At 41.1% G+C, this 23,472-nt stretch overlaps 1 protein-coding gene across 1 annotated transcript in view; it reads right to left on the bottom strand.

Moving 5' to 3' along the window:
- Positions 1-1,970: 1,970 nt before the first annotated feature.
- raly (RALY heterogeneous nuclear ribonucleoprotein) overlaps positions 1,971-23,472 on the bottom strand; it is a 130,131-nt gene continuing 108,629 nt past the window's right edge. Inside the window, exons 7-8 of the mRNA XM_085407091.1 lie at positions 20,909-21,084; positions 1,971-6,240 (exon numbers count right to left, since the gene is read on the bottom strand). Coding sequence (XP_085263217.1) covers positions 6,112-6,240; positions 20,909-21,084 — 305 coding nt within the window. The 3' untranslated portion in view covers positions 1,971-6,111. The remainder of the gene's footprint in view (positions 6,241-20,908; positions 21,085-23,472) is intronic.

The raw sequence follows: 23,472 nt of genomic DNA, 5'->3' as shown, positions 1-23,472 counted from the left end.
AAGAGCGCAGTCCTGGGAACAGCTAAGATACTGCGCAGGACCCTCAAGCTCCCAGGCCTCTGGTAGAGGACCCGAGCTTGAAGGATAAACCGCCCGCAGGGGCGTGCTGGGTGTTTTTATATATATATATATATATATTAGGGGTGCAATGATACTCATATCAATATTGATCCGTTCGATACAGTGCTTTCGGTTCAGTACGCATATGTATCGAACAATACAAAATTTTTAATTTATTTTATCAACTTTTCTTCTGACGATGCTGTCTGTGTTGAGCGCTCAGTGGATCTGTGTTCGCCTACTCCGCCTAGGCTGCACTGTCGAGCGCAGATCCACTGAGCGCAGCGCAAGCTAACAAGACAGAAGCTAAGCTCTCCTTGTAACATGGCAAATTGAACCTCCCCCACCCTCATTCAGATCTGGCCTTTGGAACTATTTTGGTCTTCATGTGAAGTATGACCCTGAAGGTAAGTGCGTCATGGACTAAAGTAAAACAGTATGTCGGATGTGCCACGCAATGCAAAATTACATTGGTGGGAACTACTGTGTTAGCGCAGTTTGCTCGTAAACGTGTTGACGCTGTCCAGCCCCACGCACGGGGCGATCCGCGGTAGCTCGTTAACGGAGATTTGCCGTGTTGTGGCGTTAACGTCATTTCAGATTAACGCTGACAGCACTAGTGGGAACACAATGAATATGACTTCAGATTTACTCCGACAGCATCCTAGTGCAAAGACAAGTGGAAGCAGACAAAAACAACAAGCACGCATGCTACAAACTTTACCTGAGTCATTTAGACAGCCGTTAGCACGTGATTCTCCTTATGGGGACCTGATATGTTTAATATGCTGCTGAGAATATAGCCCAGAAGAAGCGTATAGTATAGCTTTTATTTTGGAAAGAGCCATTTCTCTGTAATAAACTCTCTTTTCCAAAGATGAGTGATTTCTCGATCAGACAGATTTATTTTTTTATTACTTTGTTGTTTCAGCAACATTAAATTTAAAAACTGTACTTTTGAGTTAAAATATATATTTATAATTTTAATAAATGACAAATTAAAAAAGCATGAACATTTTTTTGTATCGAAAAAATATCGAACCGTGACACCAAAGTATCAAGCCGAACTGAACTGTGAATTTTGTGTATCGTTGCACCCCTAATATATATATGTATATATGTACACACACACACACACACACACACACACACACACACACACACACACACACACATATATATATATGTATATATATATATATATATATACACATATATAACCCTACTGCATTGATTGTGGCTTTGGAAATCAATAATTCCATCAAGAAGCAATCTATTACTGTAACTTTTTGAGTGCCCATTCATGCTTTTAAAATTAATGAATTATTTGCTTTAGCTTTATTCTCGCCTAAAAAGCAGTGTGGGCCCACTGGCTAACATTTTCCCAACAAAAATCTGTTTCAGATGTGAACAATGAGTATTTGTTTTTAATAACTTTGATGGATAAGTACGGTGTGAAATATTATGTTTAAGGGAGTCTGGTCAAATAAAATTTTGATTGGTATACATTCAGTTTATAACACAGCACATTTTCCTTTATGATTAATTATTTGAATTATATATATACAGAAGAGGATTAGGACCATGGGAAAAAAGTGGGGACATCTTTTTTTCAGAATTGTGAGATTAAACTCTGAATTATTTATTTAATTGTTTTTTTTTTCAAATGTACAATCGACATTTTCTCTAAATGCATCACATGCATGCAATGATTTCCGAAATTGGTTGTCAAGTTATGTGAAGAACAGATGCAAAGTGTGAGAGAGAATGGAGAGAATAGCACTGAGGAAAAAAAGCACTGCTTAAGCAATGTTAAGAATGTTAACTTCAGTTTATAAGACTCTGATCCCAAAAGTCCTCAGACAACAATCACAAGTTCCAACCCTTTTATTTACATGTGTTGTAAAGGCCTCCAGCACCCTCAGTGCTGACGGAGTATTCAGTATCATACACAAGTCATTAAAAATAACAGTAAAGCCAACATCAGCATGTAAAAAGCAGACTGGGATGGACTTGACTTTAGGGGCAGGTAGGGGTGGGGAAAATGGGGGAGAAGAGAAGAGAGCCTGAAACAAGAGCCATATACAATTTAAAACACTTTCAATTCATATTCAGTTTTCATTCTAGGATGAGAAGTAAAGACAGAGATCATTGTATAGTCAAACATAGCTCAATTTTACATGACGTGATGGGTAAAAATCTGCAGTAAGGCCTGATTATTCAAGGGTGTTTAATAACCATAAAAACCTTACACAACCTTACACCTTAACAATCAATACGGATCAAACATTAACTGGCTTCCTAATTTACACAATGAAGGGGATATAAATAATATTGTTACTTAAAATAAATACTGTCTCTTCATACATGACATTTAAAGAACATGGTGGTGATTCAGAATGGAAAAAGAAAAAAAAATAGTAGAATGTCCAACAAGAAAAGAGGGGAAAAGTAACAAATTAAATTAAAAGTAACAGATAAATATTTACAATAGATTTGGAAATCTGAAAGTAAGTAATAAAAAAGAATTGAACAGAAGATAAAAAAGATTAAAAAAGCCATCATAAAGGTTCAGAAAGTGAAAGTACAGTGATGAGGCAGTACAGTCATTCAGAGACAAATTTACACCACCAATAAAGAGTGAAAAAAAAATCAATATTCCACCTTTTTATGACCTCTTTCCCTATTTTTCCCTTTACTATAGACACAGACAAAACATCCCAAATACTTTAAACTTTCAAGATTTCTTTGCTACCAGGCAACAGTAATACACTTCCACAATGGAGCTTCTCAAAGCAAAAATGACCAAGTTCTTGAACAGTTACAGCAATGCATGACTGCGTCCCCACATCATTTTAGTTAGGGTTATTCCTGAAACTGGTCCAAAATGAATGACTTACCATAAACACACAAAAAAACAGGTTTTTCAGTAATTGTGTAAATGAATGTTGCTTCTTTTAAACAAAACACAGAGCAGCAAAAATATTCTCAGTGCACTCAAATACATGTTATAAAAACAATGAATCCTTTAATAAAACTATGTAATCAAACTTTTTTTTTCTTGTTTCTGGGTAATAAATGATGTTTTTCCTGACTGTTTCCCGTTGGTAGAGACAATGTGCACTGTACTTTCCAACCTTGGCATTTTTCACCAAAAATCATTTTATGTAATTACTATTTTATGACCAATTAATTACTAGTTAATAGACAGGATCAAAAACAATCTTATAGTGTATATAGTATAATAGACAATAACGTTTAAGATTATATCAACTGTTGTCTGAGACCAGTTTATTGCTGCAGTGTCCGGTTGTTAAGGACTCATTCTGGGCCTCCAACCTCTTGGTTTAAATGACGTCACCATCCAACTTCTACAGTGGGATTATTACTTTATTTGTTGTATAAATTCACTCAGTATTAATAACAAATTTATATCAACTGAGCAATGTGATTAAAATAGTTGTTTTATTCCATAAATGTCAAGTTTTAATATTGTACACTATGTCATTACTCAGTATGAATAAATATGTATTCACTTTAAATAGAAGGGTTTATGGTGGCCTAATGCATAAGAGAGGAATGTACATGTTGTCAGTTTTCTAATGATTTTTTCTGACATTCCATTTATTCAATTAGATTTTTATGACCATTAACCTGGGAATACGCTAGATGAAGCTCTGTTTCATTACAGCTTTAAGACAACATCCCAGGACCCACCACAGCGCATTTCAGAAGCATCCAAGAAGCTGGCGAGGAGGGCATAACGTCAGACACAGGGATGGCATAGAAAATCTGGTCAGTTTTAAAAATATAAAAGACCACCTTGTGACTAAACTGTCGACTTCAAAAGGCATCCAGTGTTACTTAAAGCCTTCGTTGCCCAGCTTCAGACTACATCAGTAGCCTTTTAGAAGCAAAGTGTACTATGCATGTATTTTTGTTTAATTGACTGGATTCTCCATGCTGTTTCTGTGCCCAGCCTCCTGGCCTCCTTATCAGCTTTGTGCAGCTTGATGTGGCCTCTGTAAAAACTAGAGCCGGCACAATTTTAAGTGATGTAGAGCTGCAAGTCTGTTCTGGGATGCTTTGGGATTCACTGGTGTATGTCTTGTGGAATTGCAAGCAATGTCTTGGATGGTTTAATCAACTCAGGTGGCTGCATAGGAGCTGGAATGTGACACAGATAAGTCCAGTGTATTTCAGGGGTTTGTCTTTCTGTAAGCATACTTCCCATAATCCTCTGAGCAAATTTCTTTGTAAAATCATACATGTTGATTAAAACCAATTTGTTTCAAAGACTTTTATATTAGTTGGAGGCTAAAAACCTGAAGTTTGAAAGGGTTTTTCCTAATAGCTAGTATTTTCAGGGCATCAGCCTCAGTTTGTAATGGGACATTGAATTCATTATTTATTTTTTTATTCATTTTAAAATAGAAGCTGAATTTGAAGTGTTAGTCTTTGCTGTAATACTTCCATTTACAGTAAAAATTATAATCTACTGAAAAATGATTGACTGTAGATGTTTTCCAATTTTTCATGTTCCCCTGAGCTACTGTTTACTGATTAAAAGACTCTGGCTTGTGTTATTTTAAATAAGTCACTGTAATTGTATCAATGATGCTACTTAATGATGTCATATTTGTGTAAAATGTGCCAAAAATTGCCAAATAATGATTTCACATGGACAGATATTCACTCCCACTTTAAGTTCTTTTGCATCCCCACTCTGTCACATTACTCGGTTGTACATTACACAGTACTTATCGTACTTATCTTATTATTATGAAACCAAACAAAACCGGGACTGAAAGAATGAAAGTATGCATTTTGATAGTATAATTATTTTTTAATTACATTAAAAATTAGACTTGAAGTAATCCAGTGAGTTGTCTCCACATCCTTTGGGACACAGCAAAAACGTAGAGCTGACTTCAATTTCATCAACAGGTAAAGAAACAGGATGTGAACCGACATTCTTGTTGGTGTCTTGTTGCGATAAATAAAATGTGGCTATTACAGTCTTTCAATCATGGAGGCATGTATGTATGCATGTTCACACATGTGTGAGCATGAATCGCCAAGCATATATACGCCCTTCAGCACTCCATCCATCAGAAACTGTCAAGTAAAATGTTGCTGCTTTGTGTACTTGTCTGGTTAATTTCACATGTTGGTTTATTTGTGTAGAGCCTATACTACCAAGCGACAGTGAATACATGGACATGTGAAATATTTGCTCATCAGCATCTTTTTATGTTGTTTTTTAGTTCATTGCATGATGTTCGGCATTTACCATCCTATTTCCCTTGTAATTTTAGCCCGGCCTGGCAGAACACTGTCACTTGATATTTGGGATTTTATGAGGCTGTAATTGTAACAGAACGATTAGAAAAGTCCTGGTGTGCATGCTTAGATTTGCAAAATGTGACAGATAATCTACGCGTGCTGGGATTTGATTACAAATGTCATTACAAACATACACAGATTGAATACATGACTGATGTAGACATGAACAAATCTCAGTACATATTTGAAGATTTTTTTTACATGTTTACAAATCTGATTACTCGCACACTGATTGAGGTATGCAACTCTCTGCTCAACTCTTGCAAATAATTCTGCAACAATAATAGCCCCCGGGATTTTTTTTACCTTGATATTAAAGAATCTATACTAAAAATAACAATCTCTATATGTTGTCCATTCAGTCATATTTTATGGCCTATAAAGCAGCAGACGGTCTGACAAGCTCCAGCTTTCCCAAAGAGAGCTCTTCTGTGAGTGAATGAACCTGTCAGTTTAAGATGTGTTTTGACAACAGCCTGCTGTCTTTACTATCCCCCTGTTGCTCTGACACAGTGAATCTGGCTCCATCACTAAGTTTTTTTGGGGTTTTTTTTGTCTTCTTTATATCAATGTGTGTGTTTGTGTGCTAGTGTGTGTAATTCATTTTATGCACTCAGGCAGTAACCTGCTGTTTTATTATCTTCCTGTGGCTTGGACAAAGTGTCAAGTATATCTCTTTGCTGTGTTTTTACAGTTTTGTCTGTGTTAGTGAGTGAGCTTGTGAGTCTCATGATCCCTGCTGTTTGATGGTCTTCCTTTTCTGTTCTCTAGTTCTGTCTGTCCAGAGTGCTTTTCTCTCTCTCCCTCTGTCTCTCCTTCCACAGTTCCTAATACCTAAGACAAAGAGGGAAGAATAGTTCACAAAAGTGGTACAAAACAAGCATCGCAAACATCATTATCTCAGAAAAAGTGCATGCAAATTCATCAAAACATTCAGAAACTAAGCAGGGAGTAATGCTATTGCCCCTTGGGGATAAATAAAGTATTTCTGATTCTGATTTATAGTCAGTGGATGTTGCATTAATGTATAGTCCAGTATAAGCTTGGTTGACGAAAGTAAAAAATAATGCATCTTCATAATTACTGCTATTAGTAATTTCCACTGAAAAGATGTCCCAAATTATAGAAACAAAATCATATCAGTGTCACAAATAAAACTAATTAATAACCAAACTCTGTCACAACAATGACTGTGTTGTGTTGTGTTGAGTCTGGGAAACTTAGAAACAGAGCTGAAATAGTATCAAAAATTCAGGGAATCCATGTCAGAAGTATAATTTTCCCGTGGACATGATTGATGGTGGAAAGATCAGGTGTGTAAATCAGACTTGCTGGATATAAAATATTTTAATCTATTTGTGACAGGCTTACTAGCTTTCAGTTATTTATTCTCCTCTATTTACAAAGGAGAAATAGTAGTTAATATGGTGTTATTCTAAATATAGGACAAAGACAAATTACAATACCACATACTAACGACAGTGCCACAGAACACTATAACATGGCTTAAGTCTTATAGGGGACAAATTTGATGATGATTATTATTACTGATTATTTTTATATTATCTTGAACATATCTCCTGTTCTGGTCAATATCTAAAGGTTTGCTTCTAAAACAGTGATACCTAAAAAAATATATAAATAAATAGTAAAATAGTTGTCTGTCATGCTGAAATTTCAGTTGTGTTTTGTTTTTTTCATTACACAGTTGCTTATTTTCATGCTGATGCGTACATTGGAGCCCATATGTGAACAGCATGATGGACACGATGCATAAAATATGACGTGAAGTGAAGTGCTACATCTGCGCAGGGTGCGAGGTACCCTGTGTGTACAAAGGCTTTGATGTGGGAGTGTGGAGAAATTGAAGAAGCTGAACAATGTAAGGCTAATGCAGAAAAGTACTGAAGGTCATCAGCGCTGCTTACATGCACATAAAACTATTAGTGATTTGTGAACTGCTGTCTTGTCTGCTGATAACAAGGCAGTTGTCTTTCTTGTGTGGTGCACAAGGAAGTGTAACCTTTTGCTAGTGACAATGTACATTAATCAGCACGACTGCAGTGAAATTGCTGTTGTTAAATAAGACTAAAACACTGATACGATATGAAAGTACATTTAAAACTATTAAAGGAGAGAATGAGAAGAAAAGGTTAAAAAAAAACATAAAAGAATGTAAAAAAAATGTAATGTGAATGCCTCAATATACTAACTAAACATCTGTATCATAAGTTGTTTGCATTTTGGAAAAGAAAATGCTGATTTGACTAAAGGTAAAATAATCCATCTGTCTTTTAATGTTTTTTTTCCCCAAAGTTAGCAAATCTATGATGGACTACTCTGTCATGTTAACTTTAATTGTCAAATAAATTAATAAACAAAACAAAAAATGTTGTAACATAACGAAATCAATGGTGTTCCGTTTAATATTATAAAATAAAAAATATTATAACTCCTCCCTGATTATATAGAACAATGCTGAACATAGAATAATTTCACTTCATGAATTTATATAAAATCAGCATGTCACATCTGTGTTAGAGTTTGATTTGCTTGCTTTACCTTGTCTATCAGTGACCTACTTTGTTTAGACCAGGGGTCGGCAACTCTAGGCACGCGTGCCACAGTTGGCACGCGAAGGGTTAACTGATGGCGCAACCATAGCGTGACTGGCCATCGGGCATTTGCTCGGTGGGCCGATGATTTTTTTTTTTTTTTTTGTAACAATATAAACAATGAAAGGTGGTGGATTGGCCAGATGCTGGCCATGTGTAAAAATAACTCAGTTGTTTGATGGTGGCTATGGCGGAGCTTCCACAGGTTCAGTAAAATTAACAAGTGGTGGAGGCCAGCAGGTGGATGAGGGAGAGGGGAGGCAGGAGGAGGAGAGACCCAAGGCAGCCGCTGGTCCGAGTGTCAGGTGAACTGAACTTCAGGTAAGAAGTTATGACCTGCAATCTATCTGGGTCAGATATAAACCAAGTTTAGTTTATTTTCGTTGTGCTGCCTTTTTACAGTCAGTTACAATAACTCATACTGCGTACTAGCTAGCATGACAGAGTTTCTATACAGCTGGGTGGGTGCTATGATGTTACTGATAGTGAACTTTATTTTATTCATAAGGTTAGTTAGTGGAGTTGCCAACCATCCCGTAAAAAGACGGAATCGTCCCGCATTCAGAGAAATTATTGCGCGTTTCGTGTTGAACTGAGAAGGGACGCAGTTTGTCTAGGATAGAAAAAGACACAAAGGTGGATTTATTGTGTCGTTACGCAGCACAGCTGCCTCTTCTTCTCTCATTATCTCCCTCTCCTGTTGCTACTTTGATCATGAAACTGATCAATGATCAGCTGATCGGCTTTTCTCTCTTGTTTGTTTATCGCCCACTTTGCGCCAGAAAGAGGAAACCGCTGGTTGTCGCGCTAAACAGCAGCACATTTAAGCTTGATGAGCTGTTGCTAGAATGTATTTAATATTAATTTCTAGTATCAGCTGATGTTTGCTGGAGCCACAGCTGTAAAAGCTGCTGGTCATGATGTCGGTTTGTATATCTGGTGAGAGGGAAACATGAAGATGAAACCAGGAGATGTCCTTACTGAATCATCAGAGCTGAACAAGTGATGGAGAAACAGGTTTACCTTTTTAGGTGACATGAGTGAGTTGAAGGGAAGTTATGAACTGTTTCTGAGAGACAAATAACACCAGGATCCTTTTCTAAGTACCTGACAGCTGGTAACTGTGCAGGGGCGGGTGTAGCAAAGTGTTGCCAGGGGGGCCAGGTGGGGCATTAACAAGGAAAGGGGGGCACAAAGAAATATTTTCTTATTTTCATTTAAAATGTCGGGCTGTTATTAAATAATTATCTGAATCTTACAACCAAATTTTTTATCTGACATAAAATGTATAGAAATTATACATATACCAACAAGACTGTACATCACTGTCACAACAGCGTTTGTTTTCATTCAAAGGCTTAATGGCTTTAATACCTGGTGGGCCGATCTCTAGTCAAAATGCCTGTTTTTTTTTTGTCCCAGTCCAGCCCTGGGCACGACACGCAGTGAATTAATCTGAGAAGGTGCATCAAAAAACAAATGGCCGCGCCAGCGGTGCACATCGCAAATCAGCTCGCATAGACACATTAGTTGTGCCGCTTCTTAATGACGGTATCTTAGCTAATAACCCCAACTACCAGATTCAACTTGTAATTGGCTAAAAATAACTTAGCCTACTGGTAAGAGGGATGTTGTTAGCTTTCCACACTCCGACACTTCAAAAGCTTCAGGAGCTGTTCGCTCAGCACAGCATCAGCACGCGGAAATACACGGATACATCCGTAGACTCGAGACACAATGCATTTTTGGGACATTCAGGTGTATGGACCAATGTTTTATTTTCTGAACAAACCAGAAATCTTTAATGAGCAGCTAGATTTGTCTCGCATTAACTGGCTGAGTTAATGCTAGTTAATACAACATCGAAGCAGCTGAAATCCACAGCTGTGCGTGTTCATGGAGCTTGCATTTTCACCTGCTGGACATCACTACCTGACAAGTTTAACTGTCTTCAGAACATTGCAGAGGCCTTATTGACAGTATTTGGCTCTACATGTCTGTGTGAGCAGATTTTCTCTCACATGAGTGTCCTCAGGTAGCCGTCTGAATGCTGGACACTCTGAGACCTGTGTCTCTGAGTGGGAGACCAGAGATCACATAACATGTGTGTTAATGTGTATTAACAGACATGCCATATTGGCTTAGTTTATTTTTCTTATCATTGTTGTGAGGAGACCCCAAATAGCATTTGTATTTTCTGTTGTACAGTTCATTTGCTGTTATGGAATTCTTGTTATGGATAAAAAGTGTCTTTTTTTGTTTCAAAATAGCTGATAACTATTCACTGATAGCTGCCAACATCTGCGAACAAATATAATTCTATAAAGTGGTTCTATATATTGTGTAACTGTTCATATAGAGCGTTATTAAATTTATTGCTAATGCAATCATATGGCACACTGACTTCTGAGGAAATTTTAAATGGCACTCGCCATCAGAAAGGTTGCCTATCCCTGGTTTAGACAGTCAGATTTGCTCAAGTAAGATTCTGTAAGCTCTCTTTTTACTGAGATCTGTAGAACTAATCAAGTATAAGCTGAAAGAGACAGTTAAAAATATATACATATGTGCTCATGTTTCATATATTATGCAAAGGCATGTATCAGGATTTATTTAGTAGTGTCTCCAAACAATTTCAGGGAATTCAAATCAAATCAAATCAAATCCATCCATCCATCCATCTTCATCCGCTTTGTCCGGGGCCGGGTCGCGGGGGCAGCAGCCTAAGCAAAGAGGCCCAGACCTCCCTCTCCCCAGCCACCTCCTCCAGCTTATCCGGGGGAATACCAAGGCGTTCCCAGGCCAGCCGAGAGATATAATCTCTCCAGCGTGTCCTGGGTCTGCCCCGGGGCCTCCTCCCGGTGGGACATGCCTGGAACACCTCACCCAGGAGGCGCCCAGGGGGCATCCTTGTCAGATGCCCGAACCACCTCAGCTGGCTCCTTTCGATGTGGAGCAGCAGCTGCTCTACTCTGAGCCCCTCCCGGATGGCCGAACTTCTCACCCTATCTCTAAGGGAGAGGCCAGCCACCCTTCGGAGGAAGCTCATTTCTGCCGCTTGTATCCGCGATCTCGTTCTTTCGGTCACTACCCACAGCTCGTGGCCATAGGTGAGGGTAGGGACGTAGATCGACCGGTAAATTGAGAGCTTCGCTTTTACACTCAGCTCCCTCTTCACCACGACGGACCGGTGCAGCGTCCGCATTACTGCAGCTGCAGCCCCAATCCGTCTGTCGATCTCCGGCTCCCTTCTCCCATCACTCGCGAACAAGACCCCGAGATACTTGAACTCCTCCACTTGGGGCAGGAACTCATCCCCAACCCGGAGTGGGCACTCCACCCTTTTCCGGCTGAGAACCATGGCCTCAGATTTGGAGGTGCTGATGCTCATTCCCGCTGCTTCACACTCGGCTGCGAACCGTTCCAGTGCGAGCTGGAGGCCCTCACCCGATGAAGCCAACAGAACCACATCATCTGCAAAAATCAGAGATGAGATTCTGAGGCCACCAAAGCGAAAGCCCTCCGCCACTTGGCTGCGCCTAGAAATCCTGTCCATAAAAATTATGAACAGAACCGGAGACAAAGGGCAGCCCTGGCGGAGCCCATCACCCACCAGGAACGAGTCCGACTTATTGCCGGCAATGCGAACCAAGCTCTTGCAACGGTTGTATAGGGATCGAATGGCCCGTAGCAATGGGCCAGACACCCCATATTCCCGCAACACCTCCCACAGGACACCCCGAGGGACACGGTCGAATGCCTTCTCCAAGTCCACAAAACACATGTAGACTGGTTGGGCAAACTCCCATGCACCCTCAAGTATCCTGGAGAGGATAAAGAGCTGGTCCAGTGTTCCGCGACCAGGACGAAAACCGCATTGTTCCTCCTGTATCCGAGGTTCGACTAACGGACGAACTCTCCTTTCCAGCACCCTGGCATAGACTTTCCCAGGGAGGCTGAGGAGTGTGATCCCCCTGTAGTTGGAACACACCCTCCGGTCCCCTTTCTTAAAGATGGGGACCACCACCCCGGTCTGCCAGTCCACAGGTACTGCCCCTGATCTCCACGCAACATTGCAGAGGCGTGTCAACCAGGACAGCCCTACAACGTCCAGAGCCTTCAGGAACTCGGGGCGGACCTCATCAACACAAACTCATCAAATCAAATCAAATCACTTTTATTGTCACATCACATGTGCAGGTACATTGGTACAGTACATGTGAGTGAAATTCTTGTGTGCGAGCTTCACAAGCAACAGAGTTGTGCAAAATACAATAATGTAAACAAGCAAAATACAAGAATGGCTACATCTGAAACTAATAAATATATGTACAATATATAATAGTATATGCATTTCTGGATGTGTATACTAAATATTTTTCTACGTGTGTGTGTGTGTGTGTGTGTGTGTGTACACATATTTTACAAATTAAATAGAGTAAACAATAAATAAAAAATATAAAATATACAGAGTTGAGACATGTGCAAAACAGTGGCATTACTGTACAGTATGGAGTGCATAATGTTAAAGTTCCAGTAGTGAAGCTGAGGTGTCTATGACGTGTTCAGCAGTCTGATGGCCTGGTGGAAGAAGCTGTCTCTCAGTCTGCTGGTACGGGACCGGATGCTGCAGAACCTCCTTCCTGATGGAAACAGTCTGAACAGTTTATGGCTGGGGTGACTGGAGTCCTTGATGATCCTCCCCGCTTTCCTCAGGCACCGCTTCCTGTAGATGTCTTGGAGGGAGGGAAGCTCACCTCCAATTATCCGTTCAGAGCACCGCACTACTTGCTGGAGAGCTTTGCAGTTGTAGGCGGTGCTGTTGCCATACCAGGTGGTGATGCATCCAGTGAGGATGCTCTCAATGGCACAGTGATAGAAGGTCCTGAGGATGCGAGGGCTCATGCCGAATCTTTTCAGTCTCCTGAGAAAGAAGAGGCGCTGCTGCGCCTTCTTCACTGTTTTGTTTGTGTGTACTGACCACGTAAGATCCTCAGCCAGGTGTACACCAAGGAACCGGAAGCTGCTCACTCTCTCCACAGCAGCGCCGTTGATGGTGATGGGGGTGTGTACTTCTCTGCACCTCCGGAAGTCCACTATCAACTCCTTTGTCTTTGCGACGTTGAGGGTGAGATGGTTGTCTTGACACCAGTGGGTCAGGGCGCTGACCTCCTGCCTGTAAGCCGTCTCATCACCATTGGTGATAAGACCCACCACTGTAGTGTCGTCCGCAAACTTCACAATGATGTTGGAGTTGTTAGTGGCTGTGCAGTCGTAGGTGTAGAGTGAGTATAGGAGAGGGCTCAGTACACACCCCTGTGGAGCACCAGTGTTCAGTGTGATGGGGGATGAGGTGATGCTGCCCAGTCTGACCACTTGGCGTCTGTCAGACAGGAAGCTAAGGATCCAGCTGCAGAGGGAGCTGCTCAGTCCTAGATCCTGCAGTTTCCTGTCCAGCTTCGAGGGAACGATGGTATTGAATGCTGAGCTGTAATCTACAAACAGCATTCTCACATAGGTGTCTCTCTTCTCCAGGTGTGACAGGGAAGTATGTAGTGTCAGGGCTATGGCATCATCAGTGGACCTGTTGTGGCGGTATGCGAACTGTAGAGGGTCCAGTGAGTCGGTTAGTGCAGAGCAGATGAAGTCCCTGACCAGCTTCTCGAAGCATTTGCTTACGATGGGGGTCAGGGCTACAGGTCGCCAGTCGTTCAATGAGGAGATGGTGGAGGATTTGGGTACAGGGACGATGGTGGCCATTTTGAAGCAGGCTGGGACTACAGACAGAGAGAGGGAAAGGTTGAAGATGTGCGTGAACACTCCAGCCAGCTGAGCCGCGCATGACTTGAGGACGCGGCTGGGAATCTCGTCCGGACCAGTAGCTTTGTGTGCGTTCACCTTCCTGAAGCACTTCCGCACATCCTCCTCAGACACAGTGTGCGCACTGACGTCATCCGCGGTGCGCACACTGTCCGGTCTCATGGTGTTCGCTGCGTCGAATCTAGCGTAGAATACGTTTAGATCCTCACACAGAGAGGCCGTGGTCTGCGGTGTGCTGGTTTTCCCTCTAAAGTCTGTGATCGTGTTTAGTCCCTGCCACATACTCCGAGGGTTGTCAAACTGTTGCTCCACCCTGTCCCTGTACTCACGTTTGGCTGCTTTGATCGTCTTCCGGAGTTGGTAATGTGCGTGTTTGTAGTCCGATGTGTTCGCGGAGGCAAAGGCGGTGCTCCGTGCCGCGAGAACATCTCCGTTGATCCAGGGTTTTTGATTTGGGAAGGATTTAACTGTTCTGGATGGGACGACATCTTCCACGCATTTCCTGATAAATCCGCAGACTGAGTCTGTGTACTCATCAATGTCCCTAGCAGCCACGTGAAACATTTCCCAGTCCGCGTGATCAAAACAGTCCCACAGCGCAGACTCCGATTGGTCCGTCCAACAGTGCACCGCCCTCCGGGTTGGAGCTTCCTGTTTCAGCTTCTGCCTGTAGGCGGGCAGGAGCAGGATGGAGCGGTGATCCGATTGGCCGAATGGGGCGCGGGGGAGGGCTTTGCATGCTGTGTCAACACTCGGATCCAGATGTAAGAATTTCTAAGATGACAAAAACGCTACTCTCGCAGGAATACAAGTATGAGGATCACTACACGGTGTAAACACTGTTCTCATATTTATTATGTTGAATATTGTTATAAGGTGGAGTGGTGGTTAGCCCTCCTGCCCCACAGCAAAAAGATCCTGGGTTCAATCTGGCTGCAGCCTTTGTGTGGATTTTGAATGTTCTTGCTGTGTCTGCATGGGTTCGCTCTGTGTACTGCAGCTTCCCACAGCCCAAAAACATGCATAGTGTTAGGTCAGTTGGAGAGTCCAAATTGCCCGTAGATGTGAATGTGTACAGTGAATGCCTCTCGATGTGTTACCCCTGTGACAGATTGGTGACCTGTCCATGGTTGTACCCGTTTGGCTGTTGAGATAGGTAACCCTTAATTGGGTAAGTGTAAGAAAATGCCTGGAATAATGTTATACAGATATACTGTACACTGTGTTCTCACCAAAGCAGTACTCATGTAGAGGAACATGTCTGTATACTGGCTCCAAAACCACACATGAATCTAAATATACAGTTACAGCTGGTCATATATGTTATGATGTGGTAGATAATGTGCAGGTAAATCAAAAGAAAGACAGAAAAATAAATAGCATAGAGTGCCACACTGTTTCCCTCATATACAACAATATACAGTAATGTCTGTGTAACTACACATAGTCAGTGCAGGCTGCAGAAATTGGGGATTAAACCATGTAACATTATAAGGACCTGGGCTTATTCAAATCCACAGCTTTAAATTTATGTTGTTAACCATGGATGTTTTCAGTCACTCGTATATTTACGAAGGCACGCAAGAGACTGTGCTGTGTGTATGAGTGTGTGTGTACATTTGAACAGTGCTATGTGTTATTTTCATAACTTCTTGCCCTAAGCCTGCACAAATTGCAAATTTCCTCCGCTCTTATGAGAAAACAGTTTCACATTGTTCAGATTTTCCATCTTTTTAATATTATTTCTGACTCCTTTTATATACTTTGACCACTGTCACATTTAAGGTGCTTTTAAAATGCCATCGGCCCTTTAACTTAATATCATCATTCATTTACTGGACTGGACTGGACTGGCGAGTTCAAAAGCAACACTTGTTGAGGTGGGTGAGTTTACTCAGCGGAGCTCCCAGTGAATCTGATCAAACTATTTCTGAATCAAAAGCCTAGTTCTCAGTGACATTTATGGAATTTTACATGACTAGTGCAAAGCTTTTGTTTGGTAATTTCTAGTAAGTTCATCTGGTTGAACTAGATGAAGTCCAGACTGACTATGACTTGCCTCTTCAAAGCATTTCAGACATTTTGCCTCCGAGTCTTAAAACACTCAATCTTTAGAACTGAAAATCTGGTAGTGACTGGAATTGTTTGTTCCAAACATGATTAGCTACCCCCAGGTTATTTCAAAGTTGTTTGATAAATGGGAACTGAATGTGTCTGCCATGTTTTGCACGAATCCTCATTGTACACAATTGAGAATCACAATAATGCAACACAAATCTACAAAAATACTGAACTTTAAATTTTTTTCTTTAAACAAATCTTTGTGGCTTAGCAATTTGCTCATCCAATAATGAACTAAACTCTTAAGTATGACTTTGCTGGTACATTTTTATCGTTTTTTTTTTTTTTTACTGAATGGAACACAAACGTAATACATTAAAGAAAGAACAGAATATCAACCAAGAGTCAAAACACACACAATACTGATTACATGTGTTCAAGTTTTTGTTATTATGGAAAATTTTAGGACAAAATAAGGAACTGAAAACGTGAATATAATTAGCATTTCACATGATAGATTTTTCTTATTCTTTATTACAAATTGTGTCATCTGTAGCTAAATTATGTTTGGGAAATTACTAGCATTTAAGCTCCACAGCTTAAAAGGCATTACATTTTGGAATAAGTATAGTATATCAGATACATTTTGGTCCAGTTGTCACATACTGATGCATAATAGGGATCCCACTGAATTACTTAACGAGTATGTTGCGGGTATAACATTTTTCAGCATATCTCACAGAGTGCAGCAGAAACCCCTCTACATCCTAAATCAACACAGTGAGACCTTGGACACATTTCTTCCACTCACGATGCCACTGTTCTAGCACTTTTAAAGTTAAAAAAAAAAACAATGTAGGAGAAGTCTGTTGCATGTGAAAAACGTTTGCCTTCTGACACAGTAAAAGTTCAGAAAGGGTATATTTTAACTCAAAGAATGACCTTTTCCTAAGCCTTTCTCAGTTTTTGTACCTTAACATAACTACAAGAGTAGACTACGAAAAGTAAAATCAAAACAAAACTAGATAATTAAAAACAAAGTTTTAGACACAAGGATGCCTTCTGGGTTTGGATTTTATACCACAAACTCCACTGAGTTCCTCGTTTGGACATTTGTTCATTTTTATACTACTTCTTTTGACAAGATTTTACTGTGCATAATGAGAAATTACACTAACGTGTCCTTAACAAGCAGCATAAGCGATGTGTATGGGCTGAGAGAGTATTGGATTGCAGCTTGCTCTGTCAGCTGCCTGTTACATACAGTAGCTTGCAAAAGTATTTGGCCCCCTTGAACTTTTACACATTTTGTCACATTACAGCCACAAACATGAATCAATTTTATTGGAATTCCACGTGAAAGACCAATACAAAGTGGTGTACACGTGAGAAGTGGAACGTAAATCATACATGATTCCAAACATTTTTTACAAATAAATACCGTATTTTCACGACCATAAGACGCACTGTACTAAAAGGCGCAGTCTCAGTTATGTGTGCCATTACTGTATTTAACACACACATAAGGCGCACTGGATTATAGGGCGCATACAAGTACCGTATGCGTATTTAAAAATAAAGCGGGAGCAAACCTGAGTTCGGTACCTTACTCACATTTTTATTACCAGTAATCGTCATCATCAACAACACACAAGCATACAAGTGTGCGTATTTAAAAATAAAGCAGGAGCAAAACGAAGTTTGGTACTCACATTTTTATCATCAAACCCATGGAAGTCCTCATCCTCTGTGTCTGAATTGAACAGCTGCGCTAAATCTCCATCAAACATGCCAGGTTCACTTTCTTCACTGTCAGAGTCACTTTCCGTGCCGTGCAGCTCCTCGGAAATGATGCCGGCTTTTGTGAAAGCTCGAACAACAGTGCCAGCAGACATGTTAGCCCAAGCATCTACAATCCATTGGCAAATTGTGGCGTAACTCGCCCGGCGCTGCCTTCCACTCTTGGTGAAACTGTGGTCCCCATCGGTCATCCATCGCTCCCAGGCCACTCGCAGCCTTACTTTGAACAGGCGGTTCACACCGATGTCCAGCGGTTGGAGTTCCTTTGTCAGGCCTCCCGGAATGACAGCAAGCTCACAGTTCATTTGTTTCACTAGTTTTTTCACATCGGCTGTGAGATGGGCACGCATAGAGTCACAGATTAAGAGCGATGGTGATGCGTGGAAAAAAAACCACCTGGTCTCCTTACATACACCTCCCTCAGCCACTCTTTCATCATTTCCTCATCCATCCAGCCCTTTTCATTTGCCTTAATGATGATTCCTGCTGGAAACTTCTCTTTAGGCAAAGTCTGTCGCTTAAAAATCACCATAGGCGGCAGTTTCTGTCCATTAGCATGGCAGCCAAACACAACAGTGAAAGAAGATTTTTCGTGCCCCGTTGTGCGTATCGCTACCGTGCTGGTCCCCTTCTTCTCCACAGTGTGACTCACCGGGATGTCAAAAGTGAGCGGGACCTCGTCCATGTTAGTGATGTGGCTGGGCTGGATGTGTTTGTCGCCGATGTGTTTGCTGCAGTAGGAGCGGAAGATGGCCAGCTTTTCCTTATAATCCGCTGGAAGTTGCTGCGCTACCGTAGTCCTGGTCCGGATGGAAAAATGGCACCGTTTCATAAAAAGTGAAAGTGAAACTGCTTTTAGCCGAATGGTGACCGTCGAAACGCTTCTCCCGCTCGTTCTTTGCTCGATGATCCACCGCTCGAGTCTTTCCTCCAACTCGGGCCACCTCGCCTTATGTCCGCGGAAACTCAGCTGCGTTTTCTTGACCTGCCGGAGCTTGTTTTCTAGCTTCCTCCATTTGCGAACCATCGATTCGTTAATCTTAAATTCTCTCGCCGCTGCTTGATTTCCATGTTCCTCCGCGTAGCTGATGGCCTTCAGTTTAAACTGTGCTTCGTAAGCGTGTCTCTTTGCCATTTTCAGGGTTGCGCCCACACTTCACCCTTTAGCGTTCTCATGGTGTTCTCTACTACGTCCTCCTTACAACACACAGGGCGCACTGCGCTATAGGGCGCGCCGTACTTTTTGAAGAAAATCTAAGACTTTTAAGTGCGCCTTATGGTCGTGAAAATACGGTAACTGCAAAGTGGGGTGTGCGTAATTATTCAGCCCCCTTTGATCTGAGTGCAGTCAGTTGCCTATAGGCATTCCCTGATGAGTGCTAATGACTAAATAGAGTGCACCTGTGTGTAATCTAATGTCAGTACAAATACAGCAGCTCTGTGACGGCCTCAGAGGTTGTCTAAGAGAATATTGGGAGCAACAACACCATGAAGTCCCAGACAGGTCAGGGATAAAGTTATTGAGAAATTTAAAGGAGGCTTAGGCTACAAAAAGATTTCCCAAGCCTTGAACATCCCATGGAGCACTGTTCAAGCAATCATTCAGAAATGGAAGGAGTATGGCACAACTGTAAACCTACCAAGACAAGGCCGTCCACCTAAACTCACAGGCCAAACAAGGAGAGTGCTGATCAGAAATGCAGCCAAGAGGCCCATGGTGACTGTGGACGAGCTGCAGAGATCTACAGCTCAGGTGGGGGAATCTGACCATAGGACAACTATTAGTCGTGCACTGCACAAAGTTGGCCTTTATGGAAGAGTGGCAAGAAGAAAGCCATTGTTAACAGAAAACCATAAGAAGTTTGCAGTTTGCCACAAGCCATGTGGGGGACACAGCAAACATGTGGAAGAAGGTGCTCTGGTCAGATGAGACCAGAGCACATAGGAGTTGAGACCAAAATGCAAAACGCTATGTGTGGTGGAAAACTAACACTGCACATCACTCTGAACACACCATCCCCACTGTCAAATATGGTGGTGGCAGCATCATGCTCTGGGGGTGCTTCTCTTCAGCAGGGACAGGGAAGCTGGTCAGAGTTGATGGGAAGATGGAAGGAGCCAAATACAGGGCAGTCTTGGAAGAAAACCTCTTGGAGTCTACAAAAGACTTGAGACTGGGGTGGAGGTTCACCTTCCAGCAGGACAACGACCCTAAACATAAAGCCAGGGCAACAATGGAATGGTTTAAAACAAAACATATCCATGTGTTAGAATGGCCCAGTCAAAGTCCAATCGAGAATCTGTAGCAAGATCTGAAAACTGCTGTTCACAAGCGCTGTCCATCTAATCTGACTGAGCTGGAACTGTTTTGCAAAGAAGAATGGGCAAGGATTTCAGTCTCTAGATGCGCAAAGCTGGTAGAGACAGACACCAAAAGACTGGCAGCTGTAATTGCAGCAAAAGGTGGTTCTACAAAGTATTGAATAATTACGCACACCCCACTTTGCAGTTATTTATTTGTAAAAAATGTTTGGAATCGTGTATGATTTTCGTTCCACTTCTCACGTGTACACCACTTTGTGTTGGTCTTTCACGTGGAATTCCAATAAAATTGATTCATGTTTGTGGCTGTAATGTGACAAAATGTGTAAAAGTTCAAGGGGGCCGAATACTTTTGCAAGCCACTGTATGCCTGACTATGAGATAATAAGACAGAAGGAAAGGGTCAGTGCTTCCTTTTCTCCTTGAACAACTCCTATGAATCCAAACCACCCATGACTCTCTCTCTCTATATATATATATATACATATATATAGTGGGATGGACTGTAATTTTGTTCTATTTATTATTTTTTTGTCATTCAGTTTAAATGTGTTTAAAATCCTGCAGTTCCAACAGAAGCTCTAAATGTATGTAGTATCAGTGTAAAATAATAAGATGCATGTAATGCAGGGAAAATGATAGAAGATACTCTGATGATTGCAGTTCTGTCTGTAATATTGTAGGATATTTACCTATATATAAGGCATCTTGTAATGACTGTTATTATAAACTGATACTGTTTAAATATAACTGAATTATGTTGATGAAAATGAACTAATTAGGGCTCAAATGGTTGAATCCTGCACTAAAATCATCTTTGTGTGAATAAGAAGTCTCGACTTAGGTTACCGCAGATCACACTACTGTTTGTCACATTAACTCACCATATGGTTGTGGGTGTCATCCTGTGTGTGCTCTCCCTCCTCCTCTTCTTCATCTTCCTCCTCCTCTTCAGCTTCGCTGTTCTGTCTCTGCTCATCCTCATCTTCAAGCTCTGAACTTGATTCCTCCCCTCCCTGCCATGCCTCCTCACTCTTGCACTCCTCTGTATTGATCAAATCTGCATGAACGCGAACACACACAAGAAACCCAAACGTGAGATGGACATGTCGCAACTGCGAAAACTGTAGATCAGATTTTACAAATGCTGATGATCCATGTCTTTGAGGAAAGAAAACACGGCCGTCCTCACGGGGTAATCTGATTTGAAAATAGGCCTCATGGGATAATAAAGAAAGAATGGAAATTCAATCCAGAATGAAGGAGTAATTTTTGTTTGCTTTGCTTTTTTGCAGGATAACAGTTCAATGGTCTTAGTCAGGCAAGTGCTATTGTTACTACCCCTCTTGCAGTAAATCAAATCAAGAGACATCTTCATGTAAGTACAGAAAGTGAGTAAGCATCAGTAATCTTGTTAAAACAAATGGATTATGGTTCCAGCCATCCTTAGCAACTTTCCTCTTGTGCATAGGCCGAATCTATGGAAAAGAGCAAAAGCAGGCTTCAGAATTGTTTGGCAAAGTTTCAAAGGTGGGCTGCCATTCAGAAATCTGGAATCAGGCAACACAGACACTAACATTTTTGTGTTTCTAAAGCTGCATCCCAGACTCCTCGTACGGATACAAGTCAACTGTTTCTGATTTCTTCTCATCTTGGACTTGCTTGCTTGTGCCGTTGCATTTCTTACGTTTTTTATTATTATTATTATTATTATTTATAGTCAGTATTGTAATCACATTTTGGTACAGTTTTTACTGCAGTGATTAGTCCTTTTGACCAATTCGGTCCTTTTAACGATTCTTTGTTCATGTTTTTTTCTCTCTAAATTTTTCCAATATAAAGGCCGATGGTTATTTTATCAACACTTACCATTACTTTGTTTAGTTGAGCGGTGAAGTAGAAAATCGTTTATAAGGCTTTGATTTATACTGTATGCATGGCCTAGTGAGGTTATTTGAAAATAACACATGATGTTGATTCAAAGCATTCAACTTGTGTTTGTTGGCTATCCACTGAAATTCTCAATATGAAGTCCAAGGAGAGGTTGATGCCAGGGAAGGAGCCAATTCTTAGGCTGAAAACACAAAATGGACTATCAGGAAGATAGCAAAAAACTTTACATTTGGCCAGATTAACAATGTGATACATTTTAAAGGAGAAATAATTCACTGGCCAGCTCAGTGAGACCAGAAAGCCTGAAAGACCACAGAAGACAACTGAAGTGGATGATCAAAGAATTTCCTTTCCCTTTCCTCTTTCCTCGGTTAAGAAAAAACCTTCACAACACCTAGTCAAGTCAAAAACAGTCTTGAGGGTGAAGGCATTGTTGTCTCCAATGAGAATTCAGCTTTAAATACAGAGGGTTTACAACAAGCTGCAAACTGCTGGTTATGCAGAAGAAAAAGCCTTCACACCCCAGAGACAAAACCAAACAAAAAAAACATGTTTGGACAGATGAAACCAAGAATCATGGGAAGAAAAAAGTATGGAGAAGGGAAAAAAACATCTCATGATCATAAGCATGGAGGATACAGTTTTCTGGAAGTGAATCACTAGATTTTATGATTGGAGTAACAGGATGAATTCTGAAGTGTACAAGGCTATACGCTCAACTCAAATCCAGCCAAACGCTGGAAAACTGAAATGGACAGCACTTCACAATACAAACGAAAAATGACCAAACGCAGAAAAACGAGAAGGTGGAAAGAGGTGAGTGAGGAAAACAAACACAAACAAACTGGGGCCATGCGTTGTGTGGAGCTCCCTGTAATCTAGGCCTATTTAAGCTTAACTAAGCGAGGGTTAGTTAGAGGGATCCAGTCCTAACCATAAGCTTTATGCAAAAGAGGAACGATTCAAATGCTGTGATTACTCTGGAAGTAGAAAAAGTCCCATTACATCTGAGTTCCACCATTGCTCCCTTCACAAACTGTGGCTGCCAGGAAAATATTTTTATTTGTTTTACTAATTCTGATTCCTGAAGAGGACAGACTCCAAGGTTGGTTGGAAACACCAAAAAGCAAACAAACAAACAAACTGTGCTCTAACCTTGATACTGGTGATCTTGAGCAGCTTTCTCAGTAAGCACACAAATATTACTAAATTTAATGGCCCCTCATATAATATGTGTATGGAAATGTTCTTATGATGTGAAAAAAAAAAGAGTCTGCATGCAAAATTGCTCAGTTTTATGACACGTGCACACCGGCCAATTTTTGTCTTACCGCCATGTGTATGTTAGTAAATAAGACTCATTTTAAATCAGAAGGCTCATGCTCGCTGTCTCCAGTCTGCATACTATTTGTTTACCAGCTAGACCCCCTTTGCTCTATACAAGAAACAAGTTTGCTTGGAGGTGAAGTGGAAACAATGTTGATATAAGAGAAAAGGCTGCACTAAGACACAAAAGAAAGAAGAAAAATAACAGATACAAATAATGGTTTCCAAG

The sequence above is a fragment of the Rhamphochromis longiceps genome, linkage group LG5 (genome assembly GCF_057381845.1).
Source record: "Rhamphochromis longiceps isolate RC_006_pf linkage group LG5, R_longiceps_female_GT1.1, whole genome shotgun sequence".
NCBI lineage: Eukaryota > Metazoa > Chordata > Actinopteri > Cichliformes > Cichlidae > Rhamphochromis > Rhamphochromis longiceps.
Note: the sequence above shows the minus strand (reverse complement) of the source record. Positions and strands in the feature narration are given on the sequence as shown.